Source organism: Stenella coeruleoalba, assembly GCF_951394435.1.
Source record: "Stenella coeruleoalba genome assembly, chromosome: 10".
Classification (NCBI taxonomy): Eukaryota; Metazoa; Chordata; class Mammalia; order Artiodactyla; family Delphinidae; genus Stenella; species Stenella coeruleoalba.
In genome coordinates, this window is record NC_137156.1 from 48345886 (window position 1) to 48358424 (window position 12539).

At 35.6% G+C, this 12539-nt stretch overlaps 1 protein-coding gene across 4 annotated transcripts in view; it reads right to left on the reverse strand.

The window, feature by feature from the left end:
• SLC4A7 (solute carrier family 4 member 7) overlaps positions 1–12539 on the reverse strand; it is a 121253-nt gene that overhangs the window by 24978 nt on the left and 83736 nt on the right. For 2 of the 4 annotated variants that reach the window (XM_079933423.1, XM_079933426.1), the window contains 4 exons: positions 8725–8831; positions 6434–6608; positions 2637–2770; positions 1233–1478 (listed from right to left, as the gene is read on the reverse strand). In XM_079933423.1, coding sequence (XP_079789549.1) covers positions 1233–1478; positions 2637–2770; positions 6434–6608; positions 8725–8831 — 662 coding nt within the window. The remainder of the gene's footprint in view (positions 1–1232; positions 1479–2636; positions 2771–6433; positions 6609–8724; positions 8832–12539) is intronic. The other 2 variants (XM_079933425.1, XM_079933424.1) reach the window with 2 other exon arrangements.

Here is a 12539-nt window from a genome sequence, read left to right on the forward strand (position 1 = left end):
GAAAAGAAACAAGAATATTCTCAATTGGATTATGAGCTGTTTGAGAAAAGGCAGGTGGCTGGACTTTGGATTCAACTGAGGCTCTATCATTTACTAGCTGTTTGACCCAAGTCAAGTTTTAACCTCCACGAGCCTCAGTTTCTTCATACACAAAAGGGGCTACGATATGAATGGCAAACACTGACATGAATATATTACTCAACATTCCTAACACAGTGCCTGGTCACAGAATGTTAGCTGAACAAATGATGTTCACAGGTAGGAAACAGTGCTCTAACTGGTTGGCACTAGCTATAAAAACCATGCTTTTTAAAGATCAAAGTAGCAGGGAAAGAGAGAAGACAACAAATAACATTTAAAAAATTAACTAGTTTAAGAACAAAGAAAATGACACAAAATAGATTTGGCATCAAAGTGTCACTAATATTTTCAAATAGGTCAATGTCTTATAGGAAGTTTCACATCCCTCCCTCCTCTGTGCATCAAAGTCGAGAGTGTGTGAGGACAGCGAGAGGAGGAGGGGTGTGAAGTGAGGGACTGGGGCCGAGGGGGGCAGGAGGAAGGAAGGCTTTTGGTAACCACGTTCCTCCAGGAAAGTTAATCAAATGCAGGCTCATGCTCATACCAACTGTGCTCAAGACAGCAAATACAGGCATCTACCTCGGTATGTCTAATTTTAATAACCTTTTTCAAGTTTAAACAAGTTTGCCAACCCTTTGTAACTATTATAATTACTTCTCAAATCCTATTTTATTCTAGAGTCCTAAAATATTTTCATTTCATGCTTTTCTTATCACAAAGAAAATAATCCACTGAACAACATACAACACTGCACTGAAATTACACTTTAAAATAACTTCCAATAAAAATGATCAAGTTTCAAAAACGTTAATGAAAATGCAAAACATGAAGAATATATAAATATATGGTGGTTAGTTGCCAAACAACTGAATTTAAATTGGTCAATCCAATTTACACATAAAACCAAAAATACACACACTTGGACAAATTGTTTCAGTGAATAAAAATGACTGAATTTGTACAACCGCGTTTACATCCACTGTGTGCTTTGGTAAGATCTCATCTGTAACAAACAAGTCAACCTCCGTATTGCTAGTTGGGTAGTTATAGCTAGATATACAGTGAGCATCACATTGCAAAAAGTCCATTTTCTTTTGCTCAGACACCTCTGCAAAAATACATTTACTATTAGGGGAAACAGAAACACTTACGAGTAGCTGGTCAGTTCATCTAAATTGTTGTGCATATTAAATGCATATATTTCTCCTAAATGGAAGAGCTTCTCCAAAGCCTCATAGATGAATATGATGCAAATGAGAGCTGCGAAAGCCTCCTCAGTGAACCGGGTGATGTAACACACAAGGCTGCTTGCATCTGTCGCAACCAAAACAATGCACAAGAAAGAAGTCCACAGACCTATACTGGTTCTCAAAGACAGATAGGAAAGGTGATAATCTCTGTTTAGAAAGAAAAATGTGGACATGATCAACATATACATGCCAAACAGTACTGGTACTTAAAATTTTCATAACAAACAATAAGAACAGTATAAAAACTTAAGATTTCTAAAAGAGAACACATTACAGAATAACAAAATAATGACTAAAGAAAGCTCTATGTGTTTTTCTGCTTCAACTGAAGACTAGCTTCTTATTAGTAGACTTAATGATTATATTTTACTTATACAAAAGGTTTACAGTGAAAATCTACTAGGCAATAAATATTTTAAAAACAAAGACCTCACTTTAGAAATCAGTTATCAGGAGTAAATGACAGATAAGCAGCCTGTAGAACAAGTGGATGTATGTCGCTCTCTCTGAAGACCCAGATGCTCCAGCGTCAACACGGCAGCCACGCCCCAGCCCCACCACCACCAGCTCCTCTACCACCAGTATCACCACAGTGACTTCATTTTCCAATTCAATTTCAAATAAGAAATTACTACCAGGGAGTCTAAAACACTTGAGGCCACTACATTCTCTATTTATGTGTGTACTGTGCCAGATCAGAATCAGAATCAGCTTGTCCAGTGGCAAAAGAATCCAAACAAGAGAAATTAGTGAATCAAACATTTAACAGCATCAAGTTGTTTCAGACTAAAATATTCAACTGCATTTATCTCACAAAAGGAATAGTACTGCCATGTCAAATTCCGAGGCTACCAGCTCCAGTAATCTGCACTAACCCCACACTGTGAGCTGCAGCTCCCTCTGTGACACAGGCTTGCTGGGTAAAGTCAGCGTGAGCCTTCGAGATCCACTGCTTTCTAAACTTCCTTTAGAAGACCAACATACCGTATAATAAATAATTCAGATTAACTACCTTCTTACTAGGTTGAAATTTGCTAACACAAAGGACTTTTATTGTCCCTCAAGTGATCTTCTTATCAGCACTCAAATCCACTGAGTTTAAATTCAAGGTGACTGGGGATGAGAGTAGGAGCCAGAGTAGGGTTGACCACACAGTAGCCCCAAAATATTGAAAATATGTATACTCATCAGATCCTCTTTTTCAGCTATTAAATATACAATGTACTTTTAACTAAAGTTAGTAACAATAATATATAATTATAAACATACATAAACAAATGTGACAAGTAGGTAACTATTACATACCTGCAGAATTTAAATAAAATTTTTTCAAACACTAAAACTGGACCTGTGCTCCCCAATATTGTTAGAGGTTGCCCAGCAAACAACGAATAGGCAATCCCAGTTAATGATGCTCCAAAAAGAGACTCTATTGCACTCTGTTTAAGGAAAAAAGAAACGAATAAAGGTAATACATCATAAATATATCTCTAACCTACTATAATACACATATATAAGATACCTGGAAAATAAAAATATTAATCAAGTGGTTAAAAAAATAAAGCAAATGCAACTTTAAATCTCAAATTTAAATTTTAAATATGGAAAATTACAAATATATTTTAAATACATAGAAAAATTGTTTTGTTTTAGCATATTAAAGGTGAACTTTTATAATCAACCCTAATTTAAAACTCAGTACTACAGGAGGTAAGGAAAAAGGGGTAAATGGAAGATGGACACAGAGGCTCCAACCCTATCTATACATGTTTTACTTCTTAAGCCTATGGTGAGTATAAAGATGTATACATTATTTTGAATATTTTTGCATGTCTGAAATAGTTCATTTAAGAAAATAAAAAACATACTAAATGCTCGATGTGGTGTGCTACAAAAAAAAAGACTCCTTCAAGTAGATGAACAAGAAATTAGCATGCTCAAATTTGAAACTATCATTCTCAAACTTGCTTCTAAAGTGCAATTTCCCATACATTTTAAAGAAATTAATCTAATATGATGGGCTTAACCAACATATATAAAACATGAATTGCTTAACATAAATAATAGATGAAAAATCTCCTTAAAAAACTCCTAGAAACCATACATGAGGAAATATTATTATTAAAGTTTGGTAAAAATGATAAAATGAAAGACTCATAGAAACCTTAAATCAAAGCTAGTAGGCCAATTTTGTTTCACTACCAACATTACATCCTAACTGATTAGGTTATCAGTTGCTAAGGCATATAGGCTATGACACTCGACAGAGGGGAGGGGTCAGAAAGAAAACGGTTTACCATTCACAAACATCAAGGTCAACTGGGATATACAATTAAGAAAGGAAAAGCCCATCATCGGTAAAGCAAAGACAAGACACTTGTGAGAAACAAGCCTCCTGGAACTTGAGAGGCAACCCAGCAGCAGGCAGAGAGCAGGGCTTCAGAACCAGATCTGAAGTAGAAGACTGCTTCCCACCAGGTGCTAAACCATGGCCGTATCTCAGACTTGTCCAGCCCAACTTTTCTCATTTTTAAATGTGGGTGATGATAGCCAGGAGAACTTAAAGCAGCAGTGTTTCTGAAAACACTAGCAAGCACACTGTCTGGCATATGGAATGCACTCAATAAATGGTAGCAATTATCATCATCAGTAATAAGAGCATGTTCCAAAATCAAAATCACAACATAAGAATAGTATGTAGTAAAAGTAACACTCAATTATTAGTATAAAAATAGGATCAAACCCACATACAAACTAGACTTTCGGCAAAATGAATAAGTGTTCATATTAATAATGTATTTATGAATTGTATGATATAAATTTGTTTTCTTGCCCACAGACAAACAAGAGATTGTCCTGGAAGACACTACTAAGCTATTATAAAATCTTTAGTTCAATTATAATATGTATATTTAGGAATGAATTTAGAGTTCAAATCAAAGGAAAAAATGTCTAAACAACATCTAGAAATAGAAAGCAAAAAATTGAGCAGAGAAACAAGGAAATGGCAAATAAAGAAATGCTAATGGGGTGGGGAAGGCAGTTGGGCGCAAAATTACTTTCCCTCCTCAATGTTGTATTGAAAGAGCAGAAACTTCCAGGTGAAGACCTTCCTTTCACCATTCCCCAAACCCCTCATTGCCACATTTACTAGGTTCTTTTACCCAGACCTACTTTTTCCCAATTTTTAAACTGTTTCTATGTTCATTCCCAAACTAAAACCTGTCTTTCCCTAAAGAAATCACAGCCCTCCCTATACTGCCCTAACTAACCCACATTCAAAAGCTTCCATTTTACCCACCAGAAGCCCTCCCCTAATCTCCCCCATACGCCTCTCCACTGTATAGCACTGAACAATCCCTGCTGATCTTCCTCCTTCTCTACACCTCTATTTTGGTTTTTACAAAATTACATCATCCTGACTCCTCTTTCAGAGCTCTGATTGTGCCTGTGTCTAATTCTCTGGGCCATTGTTCTCCTCATTCTCATCCTTCCTCCATTTCATAAATGGGGATAACTTCCCACACTTTTTTCCTCTTCTTCTCTCCCTTTACATTGTTAACCTCATTTATTTTCAGTTTCCCAATTTTCATATTTCTTTCTTACCACTCTATAAATTCTGGAACTGCACCTCCTAATGTCTCCATTTCTACCTGAAGTTCCAATAAGGCATCTGAAAATAAACGCATCATCTCCATATCATTTCCCTCCATAATATTTCCGATTTCTCTATTCTAAATTATTACAACTCCTACAGCTCTTCCTTTACCTCACTCACGTGTGGCACAGAACACCACGACATAGTAACTACATATATACTATCCTATCTTTTTCTCCTAGGTTAGGACCCTGAGGATAGATGACACATGCCCATGTCTTACCCTTGTCTATGTTCCTCTAGTGCCTAAAGCTCTATCACATGCACAGGGTATTAAACAGCAGGATGAGACGGGCAGGCAGTGAGTGACAGTCCAAGAGGAAAGAAACAGTATTTCCATGATGGTAACAGACACGACACACTTCCTCAGGGATCAGCAGAGTTACATGTACAACTTGTGACAGCACATAAAGAAACTTACTAAAAATATCTATTTTGCTATAATAATATAAAAGAATAATATAAAAGAATCTAAATAATCAAAAATAAATTGAGTTGAAAGGAAATTTCAGTTGTCAGGTTTATCTCATGTTCAGCTTATGAAATACTTTAATTGAACAATTATTACTACTTAGAATTGGTTGGTTTTTAACCTTTTATCTGTAAAAAATAAATTTTCTCTAAACAGTGAATATCATTAAACAAAATATACTTAGGAATCACAAACTGTCTCATTTAAACGCCATTAAAATGTATATAAACAGCAACAAAAAATCTTTCCAAATTTCACGAAGCACTAGATGCTGTTCCAATATCAGGCCCCCACAGCCCCAATACAGTATCACTAAGAACAAAAAACATAAAAACTTTCATTCTAGTCATATCAAAATATAGATGCAGTTTTCAGTTATACTTTCCAATTAACACTTTGGCAACATTCACACAAATTTAATAACAGCAAAATTAAACACCACTTCAAAAATCCATCATTTGTCCAGAATTATGCTCCCTTCTTCCAAACAGTCTAGCCCAGGGGACCTGCCAGGGTGGATTAGTTAATGTTAATCATATGGCTCTAACTAATCCTATGATGCCTTAAAGGATACAAAGTGACCCCACGGATAAATTCTCCCACCCATGACCCACCCAGAATCAGTTCAATTGATCTGTCTCCTCCCACCCACTCCCCCCACAAAGACAATACAAGCCTTTTACTCAATTTATAAAACCATTCATCCAGCAAGCCATGACAAACTTTTTTCTTTCTTTCTTTCTTTTTTTTTTTTTTTTTTTTTTTTTTTACCTCAACTGTGCATCTTCTCCTGTTCAAATGGCTTCCCCATGTTTTCCATTGCAATTACCTTTGGGGGAAGTCTGCTTTGGGACAGGTTAATCATGCTGTGGGTAGACTCTTCAAATAAAAGTATGAATAGTGAGACAAATGCACACAGACACTTGCCTCTGAAGAGCTAAGAGCCTGGCCACTACCAATCTTTGTACTCACTATTCTGCCTTCTGTAGCTTCTCCAAGCAGCCCTCCAAAAGTGATTACAGGAGACATACAGGCACAGTATAGGAAAAGAATCGAGGCCAGGCACTGCAGACTTAATGCATCCTTGAAGTCACTCAAGAAAAAAGGTGCTTTCCTTTTGATGTCAAGTATCAAACCACCAAAAAGCCTAAATAGGTGAGATGAAACTCGTCAAACTGTACACTAGAGGATTCTGGCTAGTTCAAACTAAAACTATGGGCTACATAAAACTGCTGGTGCCTAGTGTTTTGTCAACAAAAATCAATATCCTATTTAAATAATGGTATAAATTATAGAAGACAAACTCATTTAATCTAATCCACTGATAGTGGAAAGGCAGACCTCACTAAGTTAAAAGAGACACAAACATCTGTATCATATGGACTATATACTGAAAAGACTACAGGCAAATGACTATATGAGTAAATGCAATAGATATCAAACACAAATGTGCAAGGAAATACATAATAAAAATAAATAAAACCTAACAACCCATTCATGAAAATGTGCATAAGCAATGCTATTAATCATTATTTATATTATAAATCTTAAAGGCAAGTGTCAGAAATACCAGGAATGCAATTATAATATAATCATAAGTCCCCAAATACCCTTTAATATGAATATAGTATGCTCAGGCCCACTCAAGTAGTGAATTAAATAATTTTAGTTTTAAAATTTTAGTACTTCAAACACATGAATACTTCTGGTCTAGAAAAAAAGCCTAAAAACTATTTCAGTGTATGTAATTTACTGTATATGTAGTCAAACCAGTGTGCATATTAATAAAACTAAGAGGTTTTAGTTAGTAAATTTAAAATCTATATTTGCATATCAAATCATTTCAATGACTTATCATTTCAGTGTTTTTTAAAATCAGACTTTTGGATACATCTAACTTGAAAGCATTCCACTACAATATAAGCTCTGTGAGGGGCAGGGACCTTTTCTTATTCACTGCCATTATCTCCAGTGTCTAGAACACTGCCTGGGAAATAGTAGGTACTCAATAAATACCGGTGACAAATCAGTAATTTAAAAAGATTTTGTGACTCATAAAATATCATTCAAATCCTTACTGCAGAAAAATACACCAAACAAATTAATCTTATGCTTTCAAATGCTTTAGATGTTTCAAGCTTTACCATTCTAGCTTTTTCCAAAGTTAATACTGAAATAAAGCCTAAACATACATTGACACCTGGAAGAAGTTATCCTATAAATAATATGACAGCAAGGGGACTGAGAAAACTGTAAAAAAAGGTGCCAACTTGCAATAAAAATGGTGCCAATGATAATCTAGAAAATGAAAGTATATCATCAAATCAATCATTTATATGAGACTCTAGGGTAACATGAGATCACTGGGGGTATGGCTTGGTACTTCTCAGTGACTAACCCTACCTCAGTTTTAAGTCTGAAGAAGTAATAATAATAATAACTTAAATAAGCCCCTTTCGCATGGGGACAGAGTCTTACTCTATTATACTCAGAGACTACTATATTAGTCAATGAATTAAGACATCCTGTATAAGCTATCCTGGATTTTTAAACAAATATTTAAGCTTCAAGATCTTTAGTTCTATAGGGACCACCAATGGATAAAACAGTATCAACATCCACATGCTTTTTTCTACACAATGGTAATACCATATCATTTTCTACCTCTACAAAATATTTTAAGACAATGTTTGCACTGGTAACATTTCTGTTCTTTATTCCAAAAATTAACTTCTGCAACAATTTTTCTAACTAGGTTTCCAGAGACTATTACTACGGTTTAATTATGCTTGTCTGTCGAATTTTACATTACCTCATGATGTACTGCTCATGGAAGAGTTTTACATCTATGCACACACACGACACATTGGTTACAATTCCTCTCTGTTCCCATAATTCTCTAACTTCATATGAGAATGGCAATAGGACACCACACTTTCCTCAAGAACCTTCTGTACAGGCAGTTAAATTAACCTACTATAGAACTACAATACTCTTAACATATGCTGCATAATATTTTCATTTTAAATTAAATCCTGGTATACAGAGCCCAATATAGTCTAGTAAACTACTTTAAAGTGCATATTAATTATCCTTAACATTATATACCTATAAAATAATATACATTTTTTAAAATATGGAAAAAATACTGTACAAAATTACTTTCCAAATATTTGCAAAGAAAAAGAATGCTTATGCCTTTTCCATCAAATCAATCTCTAGCCCCTAAAAGACACCCACACTGTATCAGTATCTGTACCCACCGTCCAGTCCTCTGTAGCTCAGGCCCAGCATGGTGTGGGGCCTCCTTAGGGGTCTCACCCGAGCTGGGGGCAGATCCATTGGGAAATACAGGAATCTTTCTCTTTTCCTGCATTTCACAAAAAACACATTTTCAGAATTGTTTTAAGGAAGCTGAGAAGGCATCTTCAATTAGAGGGAACATGAGATATCATACTGATTATATATCTAACCAGTATTCCTAGAAAAAAATGCTTCCTAACGTAAACTTCCACTTTAAAGAAACTGTACTTTGAAATAGAATCTAAAATTTGTCTCTATTAATATTTCAAATTTATACTGTTTTCTTCTGCTTTATATTCTAATATCAGATAAACTATAAAACACCCACACACCCCATTTCAAATTACTACTCAGCAACAGAAGCAGAAATATCCAATAAAGCATCTCTCCAACTAGAATTTTTTAAATCTTACTCATGTTAACTATAGAAAAAATACACTTTACATTAAGAGTAAATGCTATTTTTTTCCTTTTTAAAATACTTCCCTTAAGACATAAGTAGCACAAGTTATTAAACAAATTTTCATAAAAATCAATTTCCAATTAAGTTTTATTACAAATTCAAGAGTACTATTCTCATGATAAAAGATCTCCTCCTCCTCACCAGAGTGAGCTTTTAATTTGTTACCTCCAAAGGTCAGAGGTTGCTGGACTAAAAAAAGTGTGTGTGTGTGTGTGTATGTGTGTGCGCGCATATGCGCGCATGTGCAGGGGGGGTGGGTGGGTGGCGGGGTTTGGGTTGGGGTGGGTGGGAGACCGCTAGAGGGAGAGAGAGGAGACCAAAGAGAAAGGGAGAGGGAAGAGGAGGAAGAAAAAGACGGGGTTGGGGGTGGTGTTTATCCTAGGAGGTCCCCCGGATCAAAGACTCTGGATCAACTAAAGACTTAAATTCCCTGGTTCACATGTTCAGTATTTATAGAGCAGCACAACTTATCTATAATCATAAGATCACCATTTGAAAATGCCAAAATTGGGGCTTCCCTGGTGGCACAGTGGTTGAGCGTCCACCTGCCGATGCAGGGGACACAGGTTCGTGCCCCGGCCTGGGAAGACCCCACATGCTGCGGAGCGGCTAGGCCCGTGAGCCATGGCCGCTGAGCCTGCGCGTCCGGAGCCTGTGCTCCGCAACGGGAGAGGCCACAGCAGTGAGAGGCCCGCATACCGCCAAAAAAAAAAAAAAAGAAAATGTCAAAATTAAAACTAACTTACATCATAGCTCAAAGGGGAAAGGGAAAACAAAATTACAGAATTCCTAGAAAACAAATCTAAAGAAAAATACTATATACCACAATCTATGGGATACAGCAAAAGCTTCATTCAAGAAAATGAAGCACTTACATTAAGAAAACTGGAAGAATAAAAATAAGTGTATTAAGCATTTAATTCAGGAAATGTGAAAAAAATCTTTTGAAGGATGGTGAAAGGAATAAAATAAAGCTGCTAAAAGCAGAAATCGAGTTACAAAACACAATATACTTTTTTTTTTTTTTTTTTGCAGTACACGGGCCTCTCACTGCTGCGGCCCCTCCCGCTGCGGAGCACAGAGGCGCAGGCTTAGCGGCCATGGCTCACGGGCCCAGCCGCTCCGCGAGATATGGGATCCTCCCGGACCGGGGCACGAACCCGCGTCCTCTGCATCAGCAGGCGCACTCCCAACCACTGCACCACCAGGGAAGCTCCACAATATACTTTTTTAAAAAGGAGAACTGAAATAAATTTTAAAAGCTGCTCTACTGGAAAAATATGATAAACTATTAGCTAATATACAACCAAAGATATGACAAGAGAGCAACTTCATAAATTTTACATATATATAAGAAATATATGTACAAAGAGAGAGACAGACTGCACAACACAACCCTCTGCAAATAAATGAAAAATTCTGATGAAATGGGTAATATACCAAAAAACATAATTTCCCAAAATCGACACCAGAAAATAGGTAATTTTCTATGGTATACAGTTTACCAAAACTGACTCCAGAAAAAAGAGAAAGCTTACACAAACCAATTTCCACAGAAGAAATAAGCAAGTTGTTGAAGTCTACGACACAAGAGTTAAGCTCAGAAAATTTTAATAAAGAAATCTTTCAAACTTTCAGAACCAAATTATTCCAAACCACTTAAGGTTTAAAGAACACAGAAAAAGGAAAACTTACGAATTTGTTTTTATGAAACAAGAATAATGATGATACCAAAATGTGAAGACTGCACAAAAATCTATATACCAATCACTTACAAACAAAGGATGCAAACAACTTAAATAAAACATTAGACAAAGAGTACAGGCACTGTAAAGCCCAAGTTGGCTTATTCCAACAATGCAAGAGTGCTTTCAAATTAAAGAACCTATTAATGAGATTTACCATGATAACTGATAAATATATATATATTTTTTTGGTGGTACGCGGGCCTCTCACTGTTGTGGCCTCTCCCGTTGCGGGGCACAGGCTCAGCGGCCACAGCTCATGGGCCCAGCTGTTCCGCGGCATGTGGGATCTTCCCTGACCGGGGCATGAACCCGTGTCCCCTGCATCAGCAGGCGGACTCTCAACCACTGCACCACCAGGGAAGCCCGATAAATAAAATTTATACGATCATCTCCAGAGATGCTAAAAAGCCCTTTGACAAAATTCAACATTCACTTATATTAAAAATTTCAATAAAACAGAAATTAGGGTACTTTCTTAACATGATAAAATGTGTACTTTGGCACTAAAGACAGTAACTTAATGAGAGAAACACTAGGAATATTGACTACAATCAGGAAAAAATTAAGAAATGCCCTTTAAAGTCAACTACTACTTAAAACTATTAGAGATTTTAATCAATACAATTAACAGAAAACTTGTTAGAGGTATAAGAATTACACAATAAGGGATAAAATTATCTCTTATTGCAGATTACATGACTAAAAAACTACTACATACAATAAAAGCATTAAGAAAGGTAGCAGGATACAAAAGAAATATACAATAACCAATAGCCTTCATAAATATATATATATGTGTGTGTGTATATACATACATATAAAAATATATATATATATATATATATATAAAGCAACAAGCAGATGATATAATGGAACAAAGATCTCATTTATAATAGAAACAAAGATAAAATACTTATGAATACACTCACCAAGAAGTGTGTAAGGCACAGATAAGGAGAACTTTATAATATTCTTTAAGGACACAAAAACTGACTTGAAATAGGAAAACAACTGGGGAAAGATGTACCATGTTCTTGAATAGATTCAATATTATAAAGATGTCAACTTTCCCTCAGTTCATTTGGAAATTTAATTTCCATCACAATTTTTTTTAAATCACATCTTATTTCTGTAAGTAAAAAGCTGATTTTAAAGCTCATGTGAAAAATAAATATGCAAAGATGGCCAAGAAAATTCAGAAAAACAAGAGTAAGAGAGAGGTTGAGAATGAATGCAGACCTACCAGATATTAAAATATAACAAAAAGCCTCAGAAATTAAAGTGTGAAATTGGTCCATGAATAGACAGACCACTGGAAAAGAAATTCCAGAAACAGACCTGAATGCATATGGAAATTTAATAAATGATAAAGAACATCACCAATCAAGTGGAGAAATGCTTTTTAATAAATAGGGACAACCAGGCTGCAATTTAGAAAAAAGACAAACTGCATGCATTCTCTACATAATACGTCATGATAAATTCAAAAGGATCAACAAATGATTTAAATGTTAAAAAAAGTGATGGAGGGTGATGAGCAAAAAATATTCAGGAATATTCAACT